Source organism: Ursus maritimus, unplaced genomic scaffold (genome assembly GCF_017311325.1).
Source record: "Ursus maritimus isolate PB19 unplaced genomic scaffold, ASM1731132v1 scaffold_6, whole genome shotgun sequence".
NCBI classification, from domain to species: Eukaryota; Metazoa; Chordata; class Mammalia; order Carnivora; family Ursidae; genus Ursus; species Ursus maritimus.
The window spans coordinates 19,002,102-19,025,895 of NW_024426774.1; the positions used below are offsets into that span (position 1 = coordinate 19,002,102).

At 46.8% G+C, this 23,794-nt stretch overlaps 3 protein-coding genes across 4 annotated transcripts in view; 1 reads left to right on the forward strand and 2 right to left on the reverse strand.

Moving 5' to 3' along the window:
- Positions 1 to 703: 703 nt before the first annotated feature.
- PTRHD1 (peptidyl-tRNA hydrolase domain containing 1) lies at positions 704 to 2,422 on the reverse strand. 2 transcript variants are annotated; one of them, XM_008700367.2, is made up of 2 exons: positions 2,141 to 2,422; positions 704 to 1,049 (listed from the first exon to the last, which is right to left on the reverse strand). In XM_008700367.2, exons 1-2 carry the CDS (start codon positions 2,390 to 2,392, stop codon positions 879 to 881), a joined length of 423 nt encoding a protein of 140 aa, XP_008698589.1. In that variant the 5' UTR covers positions 2,393 to 2,422; the 3' UTR covers positions 704 to 878. The 2 variants fall into 2 exon arrangements, 1 of the variants encoding a protein (XP_008698589.1); XR_571006.2 differs by lacking the exon at positions 2,141 to 2,422 and adding an exon at positions 1,782 to 2,116 and having other exon boundaries at positions 912 to 1,049.
- Positions 2,397 to 13,928, forward strand: CENPO (centromere protein O). The gene is made up of 8 exons (XM_008700368.2): positions 2,397 to 2,537; positions 2,805 to 2,906; positions 4,131 to 4,300; positions 8,922 to 9,024; positions 9,702 to 9,961; positions 11,491 to 11,659; positions 12,398 to 12,560; positions 13,790 to 13,928. Exons 2-7 carry the CDS (start codon positions 2,873 to 2,875, stop codon positions 12,517 to 12,519), a joined length of 858 nt encoding a protein of 285 aa, XP_008698590.1. The 5' UTR covers positions 2,397 to 2,537; positions 2,805 to 2,872; the 3' UTR covers positions 12,520 to 12,560; positions 13,790 to 13,928.
- The window catches only part of ADCY3 (adenylate cyclase 3), a 40,128-nt gene continuing 29,905 nt past the window's right edge, over positions 13,572 to 23,794 (reverse strand). The window contains exons 10-20 of the mRNA XM_040622957.1: positions 23,671 to 23,758; positions 22,753 to 22,869; positions 20,764 to 21,023; positions 20,429 to 20,494; positions 18,993 to 19,074; positions 18,014 to 18,172; positions 17,374 to 17,520; positions 16,704 to 16,823; positions 15,658 to 15,781; positions 15,180 to 15,304; positions 13,572 to 14,587 (exon numbers count right to left, since the gene is read on the reverse strand). Of these exons, the coding sequence (XP_040478891.1) occupies positions 14,405 to 14,587; positions 15,180 to 15,304; positions 15,658 to 15,781; positions 16,704 to 16,823; positions 17,374 to 17,520; positions 18,014 to 18,172; positions 18,993 to 19,074; positions 20,429 to 20,494; positions 20,764 to 21,023; positions 22,753 to 22,869; positions 23,671 to 23,758 (1,471 nt within the window). The 3' untranslated portion in view covers positions 13,572 to 14,404. The remainder of the gene's footprint in view (positions 14,588 to 15,179; positions 15,305 to 15,657; positions 15,782 to 16,703; positions 16,824 to 17,373; positions 17,521 to 18,013; positions 18,173 to 18,992; positions 19,075 to 20,428; positions 20,495 to 20,763; positions 21,024 to 22,752; positions 22,870 to 23,670; positions 23,759 to 23,794) is intronic.

Consider the following 23,794-nt stretch of genomic DNA (forward strand, 5'->3'; position numbering starts at 1 on the left):
AACATTGAGTTTGGATAAGGAAGAGTAGAAGATAAACTTAAAATGCTGGGTAGGAAACATAAATGTGGAGGGTCTGAAGGCTAAGCCGAAGAGCTCTGACTTTATTCCATGGGCAAGTAGGAGTCTTTACTGAACAGGGTGCTCAATGATCTTAAATAAACCTAGTGGCAGGAAGCCTGCTGAATTGTAGCCAGGATACATGAGAGGGGAGCAGACCAGTGGGACGGACACTCTGATGAACAAAATGAGAGCCTGATGCAGGGTGGTAGCCCTGAAAACTACGATAATGTACTTGACAAATTTCATCAAATATATATATTTGTGTGTGTGCGTGTGCATATATATATATTTTAACATCTTTGAAACTGAAATACATCTTATGGTTAATCACATGTCTTAATAGGCAAGATCTCTTCTTTCTTAACAACATGTAAAATAATGGTGTATCTAAAAGTTGATATTGTCCTAGATTCAATGAATATGGTATCTGGATGTGAATAAGAAATAAAGAATTCAAAGGCAAAGTTTTAAACTTGGGTGACTGGAAGAACTCTTATTCCTAATGAAGAAGGAAGGGTGTTTGTTTCCTTGACCCCTGGATAGGAGTCTAACCAAATCTTCCATTTGAGCAATGACCCATAGAAATATTGCAGCTCACTACTTTCCCCATCTGAACTAATTAATAATTAAAAATAAGAGGAAGTACTTATTAATGACAACTTTAATATGAACATGTGTTTGACCCTCAAGAAACATTCATAACTTAAAGGGAAGAGCGAGTTACCATTGAGAGGAGTACATGATGCTTAGGGACGGACTGCATGCAGTTTCTGGATCCAGCTGATACCCAAATACATCAAGGCAACTGTTAACCTTAGTCATTTGAACAATCGGTACTTCTTCAAATACTGGCTCACTTCTTCCTTGGGGTAGGGACGGAGCGCAAGGCAAGTGGCGATATTCTCAGGCTGCTCCAGCCACAGCATGTGGTCAACGTTCTTCTGTTGCAAGGTCTCAGCCAGCTCCTTTAGGGTCCTTTCATCTGCAGCCTATCAGAAGCAGAGCACAGAACAGACAAATCTGCTTGTGCCAGCTAGCCATAAAGGTATTACCCCACCCCAGGGTTCTAGTTTGTTTAAAATAAATTTTATAATGTAAAGTAAAATATGTGCTTAATGTAGAAAACTAAAAATAATAGAGAAGCATTAGAAACTAAAATCCCACCACCTGCTTAATATTTGGATGTATTTCCTTAGTTTTTCCTTCAAAATCTGGATCATTTTGTATAGAATACAGTTCAGTTAGCATCACATGAGCACTCTTCCATGTCAACTAAATATGCTCCAAAACCATGATTTATGCTAGCTTTACAATAGCACATTTTATGGGCATAAAATGAACCAATCAACAGTGCTGGAAATTTAGTAATTTCCACATTTTTTACTATTATAAAGTGCTCCTATGAATATTCTTGTACTATACAATGCTCTTCGGTGCATCTGATTATCTTCCTAGGATACATTTCCAGCAGCAGAATTGACAAACGGAAAAGGTAAGGGTAAGATCTGTTTGGCCATCTGCAAAAAGAAACTGACCTCTATTTTACACCGGTGGTGTCTGGTATTTATGACGCTGGGTTCAACTACATTAGGTACACATTTGCTTTAAAATAATCAGGCGTCATATCCTGGTAATGCTTCAATTTCACTTCACTTGCAATAAGGAATCCCGCGTCCCTATCCCTTCCGAATCGGCTTTTCGGGGAGGGGGCGGGACAGTACCTTTGCGCGTTGCAATAAAAGGCCGGCCCAGTGCACAGGTGGAAGGGCAGGGCCTCGTTCCACCCGCCTCCACTCTCACAGGCATCTCTTAAGAGGGAGGCGGGTGAGAATGGAGAGGTGCGGGAAGCATTAATTACCGGCCCAACGTCCACTCGTCACACAGTCAGACCCCGTCCAGCCAAGGGAAGTCTCCCGGAGCAATAGCGGAAACCCCCGAAACTTTTTCAAAACTTAGATGTGAACGACTCCTCCCCACTATCCCCGTATCCACTCTACAAAGTTAAGCCTCAGCCTCAAGACCACACCCACTTCCGGCCTCGACAGCCTCGGCACCCCTCCCCCTCCGCCGGATGCCTCACCTCGAGGACCACCTTGCGCATGCGCCCCAGGTCCCGGAGGTAAGCGGCCGTGTGGGGGTGGTCGCGGTGAATGTGCAAGGCCGCGGTGGCTGCGTGACAGGCCTGCGCTACCAGTGCGCCCGCTGGCCAGGAGAATGGAGCTTGCGATAGATCCTTTCGTAACACCAAGTATTGGACTAGGATTTGCGGCTCTACGCCAGAGGACGCCATCTTCCTGGCCCACCGAAAGGCCAGACCTGCTCCCCGGTGCATGCCGGGATGAGGGAGGGGCCCTGAGTGCAGCCATGTTTTTGTACGGCGGGGGCGCAAAGCACCCTGGGTGCGACTGGTTTGATTTTTTGAAGGCGTGGACGGCGGGAACTCTCTTCCTTGTCCTGGGTGAGCGAGAGGAGCAGAGGTAAGGGGAACGTAAGACCCGGGGAGGGACGGGACCGTGACCAGGGTGGAAGACTGAACGGCCTCTTATAAAGCCGTGTTCTGGGGCGCGCGCAGGGGTAGGTAGACGGGGACACCGCCAGCCGGGACTGGGGAACGGGAGGGCAGGGTCAGGGAAGGGGAGTCCTAGCGGTGACACTTGGGGTGTCAGGGGGCCGACGGTCCGTGCCTGAGTTGTGCGCGTCCTGCCATGAATAGGTGTGACTTTCTTGCCTTTTCCTTTTACCAGCAAGGAAATCTCGGTCCCTATTACCGCTTGCCTGCCCAACTTCATAGGAGGGCCTGTGGAAATCTGAGATGGAGTGGGCGAATGACGGCAAGTCCAAAGGAGGTATTCACAGGGTCGCCCTTCCCCCCCCTTACTTCTGCTGCCAAGATGACCCCTAGGTTAAACGAGCCCTTTCCCCCTCGGACGGATGTGTGACTAGGCCTGTTTGGGAGCACTATGGTGAAAGGAACAAACTGAAGACTGCAAGGAACAGGCAGCTAAGATCATTCATTGCACAAGGAAAATTACTTCAGACATTTCTAGGCTCCTGCCCCTTTTTAAACCGATAGGTCACCTTCATAATATGCCCAGTGTTTATATTCAGAGCTACAGGTCTAGCCAGTGAGGTCACTTATGCGTTTCACCTGTGGAAGGGTCGGTGCCAGGCAGTGACTTTGGTGTTGATTAGACCTAGGTTTGAGTCCTGGCTCTGCCATTAGAAAAATTGTAGCTTTAGACAAGTTATTTTACCTTTTTCTGCCTTAATTTCTTCATCTGGAAAGTGGAGGCAAAAATTAGCCTCACAGTGGTGATTGTGGAGATTAGATAAGTGTTAAATTCTCTTCGTGCTTTATTTCTTTACATGGTTTGTAAGTAAAGCATCTAGCACAAGTGCCTTAATATGTAGGAAATGTTCAGCAAATGCTTTATTGTTAGACTTGATTGGCATTTTGAAACTGTGACCTTTCCTGTATTGGACCTTAATCTCTTGGGAACTGAGATTTGCCTCTGAATTTCTGTCCAACCATGAACTTGTTTTCCTTTTTAATACCCAGTAGTATTGGTAGGCAGTCCCTCTAGTGTGTATCTTTATAGACTTGTGTGAATAATACTTTTCAGAGAAGGTACTTAATTTAAGTCTCTCTAGATGTCTAAATCCAAAGAGTTATGCATTAGCACTTTGGGAAAACATGCATAAAAACCGATATAAAAAATGATTGTACATTTTTTAAAAAAGGTTCTGAGAGAGAGTCTGAATTTGGTGACCCCGGTTTCCCCTGAGTCCTTATTATCATGGGTAACTGAGATGAGTTATATTAAGAAAATGCTCTCTTCGAACAGCATCCTGGTCAGAGACTGCTTGTACATTAGTACTGAACCTACGAGTTTGCTTAGCATTGGTTTCTGTTGTCACCTCCTCTGATTTTGTAAATTGTAGCCAATGTCTAACATGTTAGCTGACCGAAGGTCTGAAAAGAGTCACCCTCTGTTCCGCCTGAAATGCTCCCTGTTGCCAGAGTTAGAAATCCCTGGCTTCTTGTGAAATTGCCATTTTACTTTCCTCAGGTGTTTTAGCTCACTTGGAAAGACTTGAGATTCAAGTGAACAGATCCCGTAAAAACTTAGAAGATCTGCAGAGAGCACAGGCAGTCGAAAGCGCTCTTGGGACCAAGATTCATAAACTGAGATGTCTGCGAGATGAGCTGAGAGCTGAAGTGAAGCAACGTCAAGCCAGAGTAAGTGCAAAGGTGACATTAGCAAGTTTTCCCAGAGTGTAAAGAGCAGGCATGATCTGGGAATTAGCAAATTCGTGTACTGGGTTTCACCTGTGATCTTACTGATTGATTTCAGCCCTTGAGCTCTCAAGTGATCAGTCCTGTAGAGTCAACTAATCAGTATCAACCAGTAATTGTCAGACACTACTGATAGGCCAGGCAAGTTCTTCGTCAGTCTCTTAGCCTGCACTCAGAGGCATGAGCCTGTTACTTCAATCTCAGCCTGATTTGAGTCATTGGCACTTTTGTCATTAGCGCCATCTTTCCCTTACCCACACTTGAAACCACACAGCGAACTTTGACTCTTTCCTGTTTTTAGTTTTCTCTCGAGACCAGGATCAGTCAGCAAGACCTGTCAGATTTTCCCTCAGATTGTCTTTGTACTTCAGGTATTATCCGCATATGTTGTAAATATTTACTAGGTGATTTGGATGCCAGGATTATTGCAGTAGTCTGCTAGTTGCTTCTCCTTCTGTATATCTACTTCTCCAATAACTCCTGCACGGCCAAGAAAATGCTTCATAAAACACTACATCATTGAACTTTATATAAATGTAAAAAGTATAAACTCTTTCATGTCTGACTTTTTTTTGCTGAATGTTCTGTGACATTCATCCAGACTGGTGCATATAGTGGTCGTTCTTTTTTATTGCTGTGTAGTAATTTCATTTTATGAATAGTCCACAATTTATTTACAAATCGTATTGTTGGTACATTTGGGCTGTTTGGGTTGTTTCACTTTGGGGCTGTGAAACATTCTTGTTCCTGTGTTTTGATGTAAAAATCTGTACTTTTCTATTGGGTGAATACCTTGTAGAATTGCTAGGTCACAGGGTACGTATATTATCTTTAGTAAATACTGCCAGTTTCTGGAAGTGATTATACCAATTTTACATTCCCAGCACCAGTGTATGAGATTTCCATTGTTTTGCATCTTTACCAGTACTTGATATTGTCAGTTTAAAAAAATTGTCATTCTGGTGGGAGTGTCATAGTGTCTCATGGTGGAGTAATTTGCAATTGCCTGATAACTAATGCTGTCAAGTACTTGTATTGGATACTTGAAAGTCTTCTCATGTGAAATATGTTTTCCAGGGCTTCTGCAAGCATTTTTATTGTGTTGTCTGTCTCTTACTTAATTGTAGAGTCTTTACATATTTTGGATATGAATTCTTTGTTTGGGGTATGTATTATGAGTCTTCTCCTAGCCTGTGGCTTGCCTTTTCACTCTCTAATGGTGTCTTCTGATGAAAGGAAAGTCTTCAGTTAAATAAAGTTTGATTTAGGAATCTAACTTTTTACTTACTGCTCTTGTTTTCTTTTAATAAATCTTGGCCTAACTTAAGATGATGAAGATGTTCTGTGGTATTTTCTAAAAGCTCTATTGTCCTTTTTACTTTCAGAATTGCAGTCCATCTGGAATTGATTTTTGTGTATGGTATGACGTAATAGGTCATAACTTTTTTTTTCCCCATATGGATATCCACTGCATCCAGTACTGCTTTCTGAAGTCCACTCTTTTCCCATTGTATTGTAAAGGGTCTTTGGGTCCACTGTTGGCCTGTTTCTGACTTCTGTCCCATTGGTCTGTTTGTCTTTGTGCTAGTACCAGAGGTTCGTGTACTGTATATGTTACATACATCCACCTGTCACGTATGTCATCTTCTTCAGAATTATCTTGGGCTATTCTTGGCCCCTTGAATTTTGCATAAATTTGGGAGTCAGCCATCAGTTTTCAAGAACAAACCTGTAAATTTGGTTGGGATTGCATTGAACCTACACACCAGTTTGGAGAGAATTGGAATATTTCCCGTAGTGCATCTTCCAGCCAGTGTATGGGATCTTTCTTTACATTTATTTAGTTCTTCAGCCTCTCTCAGCAGTGGTGTAGTTTTATGTGTAGAGGTCTTAAATCATTCATTATATTTATCTTTATGTATTTGGTTTTTCCTGATGTTACTGTGTATGGCAGGGGTCAGCAGGCTTTTCCTGTGTAAGGCCAGATCGTCAGTGTGAAGCTTTGTGAACCAGGTGGTCCCTGTGGCAGATACTTGGCTGCGCTGTTGTATCGTGAAGCGGCTCAAACAATATGTAAATTAATGGGTGTGTTCCAGTAAAACCTTATCTACGAAAGTAAGTGTCCAGTTAGGTTTGACCCACAAGCCACATTTTGATAACCCCGATACATGGTATTATTTTTTAGAAATTTGATTTTTATGGGGCGCCTCAATGACTCAGTCCGTTGAGGGTCTGCCTTCTGGGATTGAGCCCCACATCGGGCTCCTTGTTCAGCGGGAAGCCTGCTTCTCCCTTTCCCTCTGCCTGCCGCTCCCCCTGCTTGTGCTCTTTCTGTCAAATAAATAAAATCTTAAAAAGAAAAAAGAAAATTGACTTTCAAATTGTCGTGTAGAAATATATTTGATTTTTGTATATTGACTTTATATATCACAACTTTGCTACATCCGCATTAGTTCTATTAATTTATCTTTCTATTCTTTTGGAATTTCTACATTTGGAATCATGCCGTATGCAAACAATAACGGTTTTGCTTCTTTCCAGTCCTTGTAACTTGCTTTTCTTGCCTTATTCTGTTAGCTGAGATCTTCAGTATGTTGTTGAATAGAAATAGTCTTAGGGTCAACCTGTTTGCTCTAAATTTTGTATAGTTACTCTCATCAGATTAAGGAAATGCTCTTCTGTGTCTAGTTTGCTAGAGTTTTAATTGTGTTCAGTATTGAATTTTATTAAATGTTTTTACTGCATATATTAAGGTGGTCATATGTCTTCTCTTTTATTAATGTGGTGATACATATTGATTGGTGTTTGAGTGATAATGGCTTACATTTTTGGAATAAACCTAATTTGGTTTGATGTGTTATCCTTTCTATATAATGCTGAATTCTATTTGCTGATATTTGCTAGTCGGACTTTTACATCTAAATTCATGAGGTTGTCTTGTGAACTTTTTTTTCTTTACTGTCCTTGTCAGGTTTTGGCATCAAGTTTAACCTGGTCTCAGAAAGCAAGTTGAGATGTTTTCTTTTTTTTTCTATTTGCTGGAAGAGTTTATATAAAATTAGTGTGGTTTTTCCTTAAATTTTTGTAAAGAATTACCTGGTAAAGCCCATCAGGCCTCTTCTATGGGAAGGTTTTAAATTTCTAATTCAGGGGAACCTGGGTGGCTCACTTGGTTAAGTGTCTGCCTTCGGCTCACGTCATGATCCCAGGGTCCTGGGATGGGGCCCCCCACATTAGGCTCCCTGCTCAGTGAGGAGCCTGCTTCTCCCCTTCCCTCTGCCTCCTCTTCCCCTTGCTTGTGCTTGCTCTCTCTCTTTCACTCTCTGACAAATAAATAAAATACTTTTTTAAAAGTTTCTGATTCAATTTCTTTGATTAATATAAAGCTTTTATATTTCCTATTTCTTTTTGGGTCATCTTTGGTAAGTTGAATTTCTCAGGGAATTTGTCCATTTCATCTAAACTCATGTTTCAAGTTGTTTGAACCTTCTCAAACAACTTACTATCTTGTGAGTAGGACTGGTCAGTAGTATTGTCTCATTTTTTATTCTGGTAATTTTTAATCTTCATAATTTGCGTTCACTCTTCCACTCTTTTTCTCTCCTTGATCAGTCTTGTTAAGTTTTATGAGTTTTGTATTCGTTTTATTAAAGAACCACCTTTTGGTGTTACTGATTTTCTCTATTGTACATTTGTGTTGTATTTTCACTAATATCTTCTCATCATACTACCCTTCCTTCTCTTTGGATTTAAGTTGCTTTTTAGCTTCCTAAGATGAATACTTTTTTTTTAGTCCTTTTTTCTCCCTTTTTGTATGTGAGGTTATAAATTTCCCACTAAGTACAGTGTCTTAGTATGGGCTGTTGTAACAAAAATACCATAATCTGGGTGGCTTATCAGCAACACATATGTCTCACAGTTCTAGAGGCTGGGGAGTCCGAGATTATGGACCCAGCAGATTGAATGTCCAGTGAGGACCTGGTTCCTCATTGATGGTACTCTTCTCATGTAGCCTCACATGTTAGAAGGGGCAGGCTAGCTCCCTGGGGTCCCTTACAAGGGCACTGATCCCATTCATGAGGGCTCCAATACTGGGACCTAATCACCAACCAGAGGCCCCCACCTCCAGATACCATCACACTGGGCATTAGGTTTCAACGTATGAATTTTGAGAAATACAAACATTCAGTCCGTAGCACATGGCTTTAACTATATCCTGCAAGTTGTGGTACGTCATGTTTTCATTGTTTTGCTCACCCTGTACTCACCCTAGACTTTCCTCACACCCTGTTCTTGTTCCTCTCACAATACTCTCCATTCCCCCCAAAGTCCTAATTGTTCTTCAGGACAGCACAGTTTCTACTTCTGATTCTCAGCACGGTGACCCACAAGGTTCTTCCTCTATTGTGAATTCATAGCACTAACTGGTCACTATAGCATTTCTTGAGTTATTACATTAAAAAAAACCCACAAACCCTCTGCATTTAGCTTTCTTCCCACTTGTGTGAGGGCAAGGCCCCTGTGCTACGCCCCTATCCAGTTTGATTTGGTGCATATTTTGCAGGTTAGAGCATCTCCTGACCAGACACTGAAAATCAGTGAACAAGAAGTTATGGAGAGAAGACAGGAAAAGGTGAAAGCCATTCTGCAGGCATATCGTTTTACAGGTATCATTTATTTTCTGAACTGTTGCAGTCTGAGTCTCTTCTCTCTAGTGAGTTGGTTTGCCAGATATATTATTAGTCCTGGACTTATTTCATGAGCATGGGTTTTTGCCTTCCTCAACATACACACATAAAGCTGCTATACTATTTGTAGGCATCTTGACCTACAAAATTGGCCTCTTTTTGCAGAAGATTGGCTGGTGGCTGGCTTAGATTACTCATTTTATCTATCCAGTATGTGTCAGAATTTGTAGTAGAACTGCCTTTGCTGCTGGCTGGCTTGATGCCACTGGTCAAACAGTTTGAACCCGTTAAGTCTGTTTTCCCATTAAAATGGGGATTTATCCTGCCCATTATCTGTGGCATGCTGTGGAAGGAACCGGACTACTGTACATGAATTGACACTGAGAGAAAAAGAAGAGGTAACATGACAATTTCAAAATCTGTTCTTCCATAATTCGATATTAGGATATTTTATCTTTTCCACCAACTTCTGTAGTTTTAACGACTCAAATTCAAAGAGAGCCAGAGTGAGTGAAAAGAGTCAGTGATGTTCCTTCAGCACACATTTGAACACATACTGTATGTACGAGGCAGCGCTGAAGCAAATGGGATATGCAGCTGAAGAAGATACTGCCTTTGCTGACATCTGTTGAGAGGTTTCATCTTGTTTGTTTCAGGGCTCAGTGGGAAACTGACCAGCCGAGGGGTCTGTGTCTGCATCAGCACTGCTTTTGAGGGAAATCTGCTGGATTCCTATTTTATCGACCTTGTCATACAGAAGCCACTTCGGATACATCACCATTCAATTCCAGTCTTCATTCCCCTAGAGGAGATATCTGCAAAATACTTACAGAATAATATTCAGCACTTCCTGTTCTGTCTTTGTGAATACCTAAATGCTTATGCCGGGAGGAAGTACCAGGCAGATCGACTTCAGGTATCTGTCCGGGATCTTTTTTTTTTTTTTTAATATTTTACTTATTTATTTGACAGAGAGAAAAAAAGCACAAGCAGGGGGACCGTCAGAGGGAGAGGGAGAAGCAGGCTCCCCTGGGATCATGACCTTAGCCGAAGCAGATGCCTTACTGACTGAGCCACCCAAGCGCCTCTGTCTGGGGTCTTATATAGCATATGTTATGAGGCCAGAATAGGCGTAAGGGTTGAGGGGGCGGGCAGGCAAGTTTTCTTTTGTATTTTAAAAATGCTTTATACTTCTGAGCCAGAAATTTGACCATTATCCATCTGACGCGTGTTTCTTATTTATATACAAGCTATTTTCCACCTTTTTCCCCTTTTGAAACTCTGGATGCTGTGGAACGTGGGTACTGTTTAAGGGATTATTTACTCCTTGAGGGTGGTCCTCAGGCTTTTATACTTGACGCTTTCTTCCCTTCACAAAGTAGTACAGTCACACCTCATTTTATTGTACTTCTCTTTGTTGTGCTTTGCAGATAGTGCATTTTTCTACAGATTGAAGGTTTGTGGCAACTCGGTGTTAAGTAAGCCTGTTGGTGCCATTTTTCCAACAGTGTTTTCTCACTTTGTGTCTCTGTCACATTTTGGCAATTCTCAAAATATTACCAAATTTTTCATTATTTGTTTTGGTGATCTGATCATTGATTACTACTGACTAAAAGTTCAAATGATGGTTAGCATTTTTTAACAATAAAATATTTTTTTAGCAATATTTTTTAATTAAAATGTATACGTTAGTTTTTTAGATATAATGTTATTGCATACTTAATATGACTACAGTGTAGTGTAAACATAACTGTCCTGGGAAACCAAAAATTTCATTTGACTCTTTATTGCAGTGGTCTGGAACTGAACCCACAGTATCTCTAATGTAGGCCTGTGGAGTTTCTATGCTTTTAATTCAACAGATATTTATAGAGTCCCTACTGTGTGCCAAGTGCCGTGCTGAACTTTAGGTATAGATGCAAAGCAGAATGATACATAGGGGAATACCATCCATCTTTGTCTAAACTCTGGCCTACCTTCTTGGGGTTGCAGTGGAACTAGGGTTGGGCTAAAACACATTTTTTAAAGTAGACGGGAAATGAATGCAGATAAGAAATATGTGACTTTTATAAGCTTGGTGTCCTGTTCCCCCCTACCCCCCACCTCCATGCATTTAGAATAACTCTGAAGCCCTTGGTCGTCACTTAAACTGATATGAGAATGCAGACTCAGAGCATCTTAGCCAGCTGTACAAAGACAGTGCGTCTGCCTTATGCCCCTGGCCATTTATTTAGCGCTTTCTGCAGGCCTTTCTAGGATCCGCCTACTCTTCGTTATCTTATAAATCTTTATCATTAGTCCTTTTTATAGGCTTTTCTCTGCCCTTTATTTCTGTGAAATTTGATTCATGGGCCCTAGTTTTGTAGACATGTTTGAAGTGTCACAACCACTCACTGACTTCGGAGCTGTAATCATCATAAATTTTGTGTCTGTTTTGATCCTCAGAGTGACTTTGCAGCCTTTCTGGCTGGGCCCTTGCAGAGAAACTCGCTGTGCAACTTGCTGTCATTTACTTACAAAGTGGAGCCGCGGGGTCAGTTCCCATTTCGTGCTAGACTGCAGTATAAGGACCTCACGACAACCCTGCCAACTGACGTCACCATTACGTACCAAGGTGAGAGGAAGGATGCCTCAACAAAGAAGTGATAATATGCTCGTGGTTCCGGTCGAATGAAACAGGGTAAAATAGGGAGACTGTATCAGTTAGACTTCTGGAGACCCATTCTTCTGTTAACTCTACTAGAAATTTACTCAGTAAAGTACAAAGAATACTTTCCTTCTTTCTACCATTTTTCCTGTCCTCTTTGTAAGTAGTGAACATAATTACCCTAGTTCCCACCTCCTTTGCTCTGACTCTGCCAGTTATTCTTGAGTTTGATTTGTTGTCACTGGAGATGCCTCTTGAGGAGAGACAGCTAATGAGGCGGAGCCGCAGGGTCACCTGTGCTGAAGAGAGCCAAGGCTCATTTCACTAAGAAGCCAATTAGACAAGTGAGTATACACTTAGCTCTCTAGAGACTCTTCTGTATATGGGAATCTTTTAGGGCTGGCTAAGAGAGATTGTGTTGTTTTAGTTAAATGTTCCATAGTAATGTGACATGGGCAACAGTGAAAAATAGGATCAAATATTTTTAGGAGGTAGAAGTTTTGAAGCTGCCACAGATTTCACACCATAGGTTTTAGACTTCTGGGCAGAGTCTGTTCAGGTCTCAAAATTTCATTGGTCCAATAAAGGGCAGTCTCAGCTCCAGACTGGGGGGGAAAAAAGGTTACATTAGGGGTCCAGAACATCGATGATCTGGGTTCTGATTCCCCCACTTGCACTAGATGAGATTGATATAATCTGTTTTAGGAACGGATGCATTATCCCCGTCGTGGGAAGAACAGCGAGCATCCCACGAAAATCTGTTTTTTTCGAAGCCCCTACATCACGTGTTTACTTATTTGCAAGAAAAAGAGAAAAGTTGGATATGAGCCTGGTCTCCTAGAATATTTTCGTTGGGAACATGTCAAAAGTGAGTAAAATAATACTGTGTGCAGTCCCCAGGCTAGGTCCTGTTGACTGAAAACTGTAGAAAGGCTCAGACCCCTTGCCTGGGGACCATCCTTGGAATGAGAACAGTCACGCACCTCATCAGGGTGCTAAGTTTGGACAGTGGGGGTATTGATTTGATCGTACGTTTTAGCTGAAAATCAGAATGGATGATGGGGTAGTTGAAGGCATCTTATGAAAGAGGGAGTTAGGTACCTTTTAATTTAACTAAGAGTATTTCTAGCTTTTATGAATGCTCTAAGTAATTCTACCTCAGACTTGAAAAGAAAGTTCTTAGAACACTCCAGGTGCCTGATATGACAGGAATCACATGCTTAAGGAAAGTGTTTTTGATCTTTAGTTTGAAGCAGTGTGTTCTAGGCTACTAAAGAATACGGTGTAAAGTATTGTGGATAATCAGGGCTGTATGCAGCTGATACTTGAATGTATTGAGTCAGCTATAAAAAAGGATCAGAAGTCTGCTCAAACTCAATGGTTGTGAAGGGCAGCAGACCCTCCCTCATCCCTCCTGCAGGTGCTCGGCCACAGCTGCACAGTTGTCTCCCCCCAGCTCCTGATCTCAGTAGTGGATCATTTCTCCTTGTATTATAAAATCCTGGCCTCAGCCTGGCTGACTCGTTTTATTCCTTATGAAAATATGTATAAGGACGGTGCCCAGATGTGTCTGGCGGGGGCCAGCTGTTTGTCCCTGCTTTGCCCAGTCACAAGTAGGAGTCCTTACTCCGCTTCCTGCCCTGGGCCCAGAGCTGCATCCAGGCCTTAACACGGTCACTTCCTGGACCAGATGACCAGGAAGCAGCCTACATGTGTGGGCACCCAGGGGGCAGGCAGAGTCGGCTTGGACCACCATTTAGAAGAAAGGAGCTTGAGGATCATCAGATGTCTTAGTTCAGGTTCTTGCCTTCCAGGCACGTGGTAAGGATGCGTGATGTGAGTTAGCAAAGTACTTAACAGAATTTTCACAATGATCACATTCAAGTTGAATAAAGCTTTTAATAAAACAGTCTTGTTCTTTATCAATACCTGTAAATTCTCTTTTAAAGCAGTAGCAAAGGCGACTGTAGCAAGAGCTCAAGAGGCAAGGCAATATCGGAAAGTGTTTTTTTAACAGAAAGTTAAAAATATAAATGTAGAAGATCTGTTTATATATTTTCTCTCAGAAATAAATTCCCTTTCCCTCCCTCCCACCAGGTAAAAGGAAATATTGCACTTTCTGCTCTCATGACTAAGGTGGCAGGGGTTCCAGAAGAACCTTTCAAGATTATCAGGAACATCAGCATGAGGGCCAGTTCACCTAACCCGGACCATATGGAGACGAGCAGGTCTCCATCTTGAAAGATTGCTTCCAGGTGAGCGCAGGGGAGAACACTTGCCTGCTTAGCCGTCAAGTCCTGCCAAGTCCTTGTCTGAAGCACAGCTTTCCCATCTGTGCTCCCAGCCCAGAAGCAAAGGCAGCTTTGTTCCACCTCGGACGCATTTCCTGCTCACAGTGGCCATGGCCTCTCTGGGGCAAGGAGGGCTGGTGAGACCCAGGGCTCTAGAAGGATTGTTCCAGTACTATGCCTAAGACCCCCTACTCTCTGAGGAAGCTACAGGCACACTGAGGAATAGTACGGCCACCCTCAGAGCTCACGTATCCATGAACAAATGAAGGCTTGAGGAGATTTTTAAACCTAAAGTCTATGTGAGTGTGCACTTCGACAATTTGGGAATGTTGGGACTTGGTCATGTGTCCTTTCCCAAGGCCTTTGTTTCCAAAAATAGATTCTACCTTCCCATTTGGACTGTGGTGGGGCTAGAGGCCATTCAGGAGTTGTCCACCACCTGGTGGGGCAGGGTGACCGAGGAGCCATTTGGGAAGGCAGCTGGCTTATCACGCCCCTTCAAGAAAAAGGTTAGCAGCTCCCCTTTCCCTTTCACAAAGATTGTCCCTCGCCTCACAAAGCGGAAGCCGTACTCTCGAAGGATGGCTTGTGTTTCTTCCACCACCTGTAGAGGGAGAACATATGAGCTCAGACCGGGGCGGCCCAGAGGTGTCCACACGGGGGCCACAGGTCCCGGTGAGCCCACCTGTAGTGCTCTTCTCCAGACCTCTCGGGCCAGGCCCCTTATTCTGCGCACCAGTGGGCACAGGGTGGTTTGTATGGGCCTATCTCTCTCCTAGTGAGAGCACACGCTGTTCCCAGAGGACAGCCCCAGGGCACCTCCGGTGGCAGCATCACTCCCTGTTCTCATGTCCCCTCTCCCCGCTCTGTGGCGCTTTCCTGCCAGACCCAGCTGACCCGGCTCGGGGTGGCTTTAGGGGGGAGCTATTGGAGGCACAAGAGATCAGAAAGTTCATACCAAGAAGTAGAATAGTCTTACCAAGAACTTAAGCCTAAATTTTGAAAAGGGGGCTGAAGTATATCCTCCCTTCGACTGAGGCACCTCTGCCCACCCTTGCCTGCAAGCTCCCAGAACCACCCACCTGCTACTCTGGGCCCACAGAAGGGAGGCGGTAGCACATGGCAACACACCCTGTTCCGATTTTGTTCCCGCCCCCTGGGTCTGAGCACACGCTTTGCTCTGCTGCTGGACCTACCTGAATGTTGCCCATGACCCCTGTGGACTCCATCCTGCTGGCCACATTGACTGTGTTGCCCCAGATGTCATAGTGTGGTTTCCGGGCTCCAATGACCCCAGCCAGGACCCCTCCTTTGTTCATGCCTGGTGGAGGGATGTAAAATTGAGCACAGCCACAAGCCATATTTTGTCATTATCCCATCTCAAGCCACCAGCTCCTCTCCCAGAGAATTCACCACCTGACCCCAACCACAAAGCTGTCTGTTAACCAATTCCTCATGAAGCTTGTCTCTAGGCCACCCGAGGGCAGATACGTCTCCTGTTTATCCTGTCCTGGCCCCTATGCTAAGTAATTTATGCAGTACAGAAGTTGCCAGTTTCAACACCTATCTGGTACTTCAGGTGTCTTGTGCGTTCACCCAGGAGAATCCCCCCACACACACACACACAGTGAGGACAGCAGAGAACAAGGGGCACGCAAGCCCGGGAGCCCTTACCGATGCGCAGCATGAAGTTGTTGAAGGACTGGTTGTTGATGTTTGTGAGCGTATCCTTCATGGCCAGAGCGAAGTCGGCCAGATCAGCCAGGTGCTGCCAGCGCTCCTTGTCTGACTTCTCCTCCTGGGCCAGGGAGCAGCGGCGAGAGCGTCAGGGCCAGCATCGGCACCTTCCTCCCTTTCACAGCATTCTGGAGGCGAATTCCTACCCCTCGTTGTCAGAAGCCCTATTCTCCACTTCTCACAAGTGAGTCTGACCTCTACCGTGGCTTGCCATTGACAGTTCCCCTGGATCCCTTAGGGTCCCCAGGTGGGAAGACCAATCCTGGCCAGCTGCGTCACTTCCCATCTGCCAAGTAGCCGATCAGGCGGCCTCCCTCAACCTGGTCTCTCAAGTTTGGGATGGTTCTCATTTTGATTCCTTACAGAGATTATAAGCCCTTGAAGGTCAGGACCCATCTTAGACACGTTTCTTTAGCCTCATCCATAAAATGGAAATGGTAGTAGTACTTACGTCATATAGGATGGTTGTCAGATAAAACAGGATTAAGAGTTTAAGAACTGCTGTTGGGACCAGGCCCACAGCTCCTTTCCTCCTGAACAGCTAGCTCCGCAGGTCTGATACAACCAAAGAACAGGCTGATGCTGGCCAGGGAGCTCTGAAGACCCTTTTCTAACAGAACTACTCTCAACCTGGATGTTTTCATTGTTACGTAATTGCCTGGATGGGTGGTACTCCCCAGTTCTTTCTAAAGTCTAGAGCATGCAGGGAGCATGGCCACAGTTAGAGCAGGTAGGCCTGGCCTAAGCTGGGCCCCAGCGGGGGGCTTGTGAATCCTGTTCTTTCTCATTATACTTTGCCAATAAACCTGATTTTAAATTTGCATCACATGGTGCTAGTGGTGTGTGTGTGACCCACGGGCACAGCAGTGCTCACTAGCGCCAGCTACCCTCGTGACTCCTTGCTTCACACGCTAGGTGTGGACTGCAACGCTCCTGCCTCAGGAGGCAGAGCCCCATCTCCAGCCGCAGTGGTGCTTAGCTACCTTGTTGGAGCTGGCAAAGCCGTTGGTGTTGACATCTGGGGTGACTCCGGAAGCGGCCATGTAGGTGCTGCCAATGGTTTTGATCTTGGTGATGACCCGGAACTTGGGATTGTCCAGGAGCTGAGGCCAGTGTCAAGAGAGAAAGGTCAGCAGAGTCCAGGGAGATAAATGAGCCAACTAAGGGACAGGTGTGTGTGTTTATGACAACCTCACAAGACATCAAGTGGTGCTTTCCTTAGCTCGCTCTTCTGCCACTTACTGGTCCCATGTTAGGCAAACTTGCTGATGGAGCCTCCGTTTCTGTGACCTTAACATGGAACAAAACTGCCAGGCCCCTAGGGTGCTTGAGCAGATATGTAAAAGTATTTTCCAGCAATACAAGTTACCTAATAAATATTCACTGAATCTGTATTTGAGGGTGCGAAGAACCCGGGGCCTCAGGACCTCGTTTTGGCCAGTCCTTATGCTGTGATCTTGTAGGTAATTTCCTAGGCTCCTGTCTTCCCCAGAGCCCCGCCGGGCCGCAGAAGCCCCTGCACTACAGGGAGAGGCTCGCACGAGGAGACGGAGCAGCTGAGGTAACTACAACTCTGACTCCTGCAGCCTGTCCTGACCTATAACCTGGAACGAGCTGGCTTTGGGGCAGGAGAGGGGCAGGAGGGGCACTCACAGAATCAAAGTCGGAGATGATCTCGTTGAGGAAGCGCAGACACTCAATGCCGCCGTTGTTGATGCTCTCCTCCGTGTAGAAGTCGGCGAAGTTGGGCAGGGAGGCAAACATGACTCCGATCTCATCGTAAGACTGGCTGTACAGCTCCTGAGAGAGGCAGGGCCAGAGCGCTCAGAGAAACGCCGGTGGAATGATGTACCCCAGAAATGACTGTCTTCCACACCCACGATCCGTGTACTCAGCTTTTTGGACGGACACCTCCCAGATCGTCCCAACTCTGAATTCTAAGGAAGTGGCTCATCATAACTTCGAACAAATGAAGTTTCTCTGGGCGCTGTACCAGCCCTGGCTTTGAGAAAGAGGGTGGGGCGGAGTCAGGAATGAGGCATAAGAACGCTTCTGTGTGAGGACCTCACAGCTGACAGAGGTTGGGGCCTTCCAGGGACCTGTGGCCCACAGAAAACGTCTAAGCGGTGCCCTCTACCGAGAGCTGCTGCTGCAGTTGCTGCTTGCATGCGGCTCTGCCCGGACCAGTGCCGGCTCCTCAGGAGGCCTTGGGCCCAGAGGGGGGCTGCCAGAAGCAAGCCAGCTGAAGACACAACCTCATGGCTGCTGGCTACCAAGTGAGACCACCCCTCACCTCATCTCTCTTCTTGGACCCCAGGAAATGGCGTGCCACGTGCTCAGGCAACATGTTGGTGACCAAGGCCTCGTTCCAGCGCCGCATCTCGTAGACCCGTTCCTTCTGGTCATGGACCTCAATCTTCCACAAGAACAGTGTCCTTGCCAATTTTTCCACCTGTGGACAGACACAGGCAAGGTGTGCTCTAGCCGGCCATTTGATGGAGAGATGAACAGAACTCGGAGGGGCTCCAGTGGAAAAACTGGCAGGAGGACCACCAAATGGCCAGGGAAAGACAAGGCAGAGAGACCCACTGATGGAAAAAGGGCACCCTGCAGCAGCGGTGGGCTTCCCTCGTGTGGTTCTGCAGAGTTCTGAGAGCCTTCTGGGTATGTGGGGGGCCTCCCCTAATTCTGGGACCTCATTCTAGCTACGGGTCGATCTTGGAGGCGGGTGGCAGCAGTGGGGATCGGCTAGCCCGGGGTGGAGTCCCCACTTCCGGCAGGCTCCTTGGGGCCAACAAGTGGCTAGGAAAGGCTGTACTTTCCCTGGTCAACCACTAGGGGGCACCTGGGCTACCGGGGAGCTACTTCCCTGACTTCTCCCTCTCTGCCTGCTGTTTTTCTTCCTTTTAACCAAACAAAACTTCATCAGCTTTCCTTTACTCTTCCTGCGCCGTGGGGAGTGTGTTACTGACCCCCAGAACCAGGGTGGGTGAAATCCACAAACCCCTGGCCTAGGAGACAGATTTTCTCTAAGCTTCGATGTCTCCTCCGTGTGCTGTGTCAGCATGCTGGAGGCCGTCAGGAGGAAGACGTAAAGAACTGTTCTCCTTGTATGACAAGGAAGGAAACCGGAAAATGGAGGGGACGATGGCTCGGCCATGGCCACATGACAGGCTGGGTAAGGGAAGCCAGCATTCCTGAGGAGCTTGGGTTCCTGGATCCTGAGACCAGATTGTGCGCAAGGGGGGGAGGGTGGGCAGGCAGGCACTCACGTGGCGTGAGAAGTAGTAGAAGCTCAGCATCATGACGAGGATCATCGCGGTCATGGAGTACTTAGAAGGTACCAGGGGCAGCCTGCGGGGCAGAGGCAGACTGGAGGCCCTCCAGCGGGGCTGGGCCCTTCCCGTCACCCTGGGCCGGACACTCCTAGCTCCTTAAGCACATTCACATCAAGTCCGGGCTCCCACAGGTAAATCTTCCTTAGATCACTGGGTTCCTAAAAGGCCGCCCAGGCCTGGCCCCTCCTGGAATCCACCTCAGGGCTCCCCAGATGTTTCATAAACACTGTAGGTGGGACCACGGAAGCCTCTGGAGAAAGGAGCTACTAGCATTGCAGTGATGGGATGAGGGCACCATTTAGGATTCTTTTTAAATAACGTCACAATTTTGTATGGAGCTACAGTTCTCATTACTATATAGTGTGTTGTATGAATAGATCACAGCTTGTGCACCCATAGCTGTTGACGTGGTTTGGGTTGTTTCCATCTGCTTTGGAAGTCTGTGTGGAGGTGTAGCTGTGATGAACAGCGTGACTATGAGCCATCCTGCACACACGTCCTGGGACGCAGAGGTGTGCACGGATTTCTGTAAGGTATGTAGGGCGCATTGGAATTGCTGGGTCGCAGGTCTGTTTGCAGCTTTACTAAATAATTCCAAATTGTTTTCTAAAATGGTTGTACCAATTTATACTCCCATCAGGAGTGAGTTACCATTGTACTTGGTATTACCAGACATCTTCATTCTTGCCAAACTGGTAGGTGTGTAGTGGTCTTTTGTTGTGGTCCTAATTTGCACATCCTTGATTACGTGAATCCCTTTTATTTATTAGTGGCCATTTAGATTTCTTCTTTTGTGAAGGGCCTATTCAGTTCTTCTGCCCTAATTCTGTTAGGTAATTTTTTTTTTCCTTTAACTTAAAGGTCTAATCAAGTCACTGAATCATAAAATTCTAAAACTTTAGAGCTAGAATGGACCTTGGAGAACTTCTAGCCTAATATCCTCTTTAAGATGTGAAACAGACAAAAAACTGGCCTGCCTGTGGCCCCAGAGACAGCCTTGCAGCAGGGGGCAAAGCCATGTCTTCTAGATCCTTCTAGATCAGGTGCTGTGCTCTTTCCTCCTCATTTCTCTGTGGTCTGCTCCGCCGGTTCCTGCTCCCCTCACCTCAATCCAGCCCCCGTCCCATACCCTAAACCACACTGCCGCTGCTCCCCAGGTTCTCTCTCTGACCCCGGATGGACCGCGATGGCCGGGTCTATACCATCGTCATTCTACCTCTGCCCAGCCCTCTTACGGAAACACATACTGACTTCTCTAATGAATATCCCACATCGTGTGCCTCTGAAGGGGTGAGATCATGCCCTTCTCTTGTCTCCAGAAGAGAGGGAGACTAAGTGCAGACCAGAAAGGGGAAAGCCGCTGCCCTTACCTGCCGGTGCCATTGAGCCCAGGGGTGGAAAATCCCTGCATCTTCTCTAAGGCGACTGCAGGGAAGCTGCAGGACAGAGAGTAGCACACTCAGGCCCCACCTGGGGACAGGCAGACGCCCAGCGGCCAAACACAGAGATAGCCGAGGTTGTCCACTCATCAAGAAAGGACAGGATCTACCCCATGATCACAATGAACTAGTGGCATGTCTGTGAGAAGCCACAAACCCCGATTCCCATACCATCTTTGATGAAGCCCAGGCCCGTGACCTTGAAGTGGGGACTTGGGGTTGGGAGGAAGGAGACAACACAAATCCCCAGACAGGCTTCATCTTACTCATGTTCCTGAAAACGTTTGCGGTCGTATTCATCAAAGATGGGGCGCCAGGCATAGATGTTGATGACGGCCACAGCCCCGGTGACGAGCAGCATGAGTGTGAGCTTCACCATGTGGCTGACCTGCACCAGCATGATGGTGGCGATGAGGGACAGCACGGCGACATAGTTGTAATACTTGGGGTTCTCGACGCAGCCGTCTTCCACCTCCAGCCCTGCAGTGCTGTTGGTTGGGCCTGTGTAGTACTGGAGACAGCTGAGCTGGAGGCCAGGACCGTGGGGCGGCGAGCACACGGGGCACAAGGGAACAGCAGACACTGGTCAGAGGCGGCTGGGTCGTGGCCACCACGTCCCACAGCTCCCTCAGAAACACGGACAGATGGGACAATTTATCAAGGAACAAGAGTACAAAAGTTAGTAATTCCCGCTAAGAGCTGAACCATTGCTCATTTGATGTTTATGAAAATTCTCGACTATTTGTAGTATTGCCACCTTTATAGAAAACCCAGAGGGGCTGGACTTGCTCCAACCAGCTCAATTGGCACGCAGTTGGGCCACAGCGAGGAGTCGGGTTGTAGGTTTCGCATACACCCGCTCCTGCCCACGGCACTGGGGCTTACGGCCAGCCAGGGAGTGTCCCTCACGGCTATGCCGCCGTGGCAGCCCGTCTCTACTCCGACACTCGCGTTTCTGCAGCCTGGTCCCGCTGCTTGGCAGATGGAAGTCAGTGGAAAGTGCGTCCACACACTGAAGCAAACCCACTTTCTGTAACTTCCACCCGCTGGTGCTTGTCTGGCTCTGGGGGAGTTCTCGGCATATGAAAGTTTTCATACCTCCCTGGACTTTCCCCTCTGCCCTGGTGACGGGATCTCTAGCTGTCCTGCACCGTGTCCGTGACCTTGGTAAACAGTGCCCGCCAGGCCCGGCGGCAGGTTGCAGGCGTGCTCAGCCAGGCTAGGGCCTCGGCCTTCTCATCCCTGCGCTTGGGCACCACGTGACCAGGGGCACATTCGGCAGCTCCTAACTTCTCGTTCTAGTTGGACTTTGGATCAACTGGCATAGGGCTTTTTCACCCATGCTGCTACTAGAATAAGTCTCCATGGTGAGTTTTTTTCCTGTGCTTAAATTGTAAAAGGAAATAAAGCAAATGATGTAACATTTATTTGAAAAAAGTGGGCCTTCTTAAGGGCACGTACATCGCACTGCCAAAGTTGCTGGGAAGCACGACAGCCGACAAGAATGTCACGTGCAGCTCCAAGCTGCCAAGGCTCAGTGACTGACTGGTGGCTCTGAGTCCCCAGAGCTGACCTTCCAACTACTGTCCCCCCACCCCAAGAAAGCATCTGGCTGCCCCCTTGGGACCTGAAGCTTCTCTATGAATTGAGAGCAGAGATGATTTGTCTGCCCCTAGCCATTTGGGCTCTAGGAAGGTCTGGGAACGTTTAAATGGATGAAGGCCACCCAGAAGAGCTCCTTTAGCGGAACAAGTTTACCTCCCCTGGACACCTGACACTAGCCACACTGCAGGGAATACTTAAGACGTGCAGAATGCTTAAAAGCATTGTGCCCCTTGAGCAGTGAGATACGGAGTTTCTCCACAGGACTGGGATTTAGAACTGCTCAACCCTTGATTCTGTCACTTACTATGTGACCTAACACAAGTGAATTAACCTGACCCTCGAAGCTGTAGATAATGATAACAACTTCTTGGGACTGTTAAATGAGTTAACATCCAGCATGGGACCTGGGGCATGGTGTGGGGCTCTTGGACTCTGGGAGAGCAAGAAACTGGGGGAAACAGGTCAGTCTCAGGTTCCTGGGGTAGAAGACCCCCTCCATTTGGTCAAGGTGATCTGTTTAGGAAACTAAGTGCCACCCCAAACCTGTGTCTAGTGGTGGAGGACCGGTTGACCAAGTGTTCATACTGGCCAGTACAGAAACCTTTCCCCACTGAGAGTGGGTCCCTCCAGCAGGCACAGCAGGAGCTCACCATGTCCACGACATTTGCCATAACCAGAATGAAGATGGCTAACATGGCCCAGGTGTTCCTGGCCCAGCGGGTCCGGTCGATCCAAGTGGAGAAGGCCACGAGCTTCTTAGGAAAGGCCTAGAAGGAATGGAATTTCAAGGGCTATGAACTTTTTGACAGTCTTTTCTCCTATAAATAGGATTGCTAAGGACTCTGGTTGCCCCCCTACCCACCAGGAACCTAAAATGTAGTCCTTTGCCTGTGAGTCAACCATAAACTGGCAGAGCTGAGAAGGTGGTGCAGGAATCCGGTGCTCTGTCTCAGTCCCTCTGGAGGTGTTTGTGACACAGCAGGGCCCCCAGACACCGGAGCCCTTCCTGAAGCAGACACAGTGACCAGCCCAGGAGGCTGTGGGCAGCGCCAGCCAGCAGAAGCCTACTCCATAAGTCCCAGCAGCAAGGCCATGTCAGGGAATGATTTTCAGGGCCAGCCGTCTTTGCCTGGCTCCTCCTGCCTTTCCTGAGTCAGTATGCCCGAAATCCTCCAAGTCACCTGGCAAGCCATCTGCTAGGCTCGTTTCCCTCAAACACTGCTTTTCTCGGGTCATTCTGATCAGAAACTCTGCACGGCACCCCAGTTCTTACAGGAGAAACCCTCGTCCCTTTGGCTTTCACGGTCCTTCACGGTCAAGGCCAACCCCCTTCCAGCCAGGCCTTCTCTGCTTTTCTACACAGTTTCCCATTTGTCTGAGCTCTGGCGTAGGCACCGTGCTTGCTCAGCTGATGTGAGTGAGTGACGTGGAATGAATGGATGGATGGACGAATGCCTGACCGTCCTGACACCACGGTCTATTTGTAAGGAGTCAAGGGCAGCATAACTCCGTCCCTACCACCTTCACTTCCGGAGGGCTTCTGAGCCAAAAGGAAAAGCGGCTCTTACCCGGGGAAAGATGGCGGCCAGCGAGCAGATTGTCAGGATCAGAAGCAGAACCTCCCCAACCACAAAGGTCATGTAGTTTGTCATTAGCCTGTAACAGGGAGACGACAGGGAGGGGGGCGGAGGG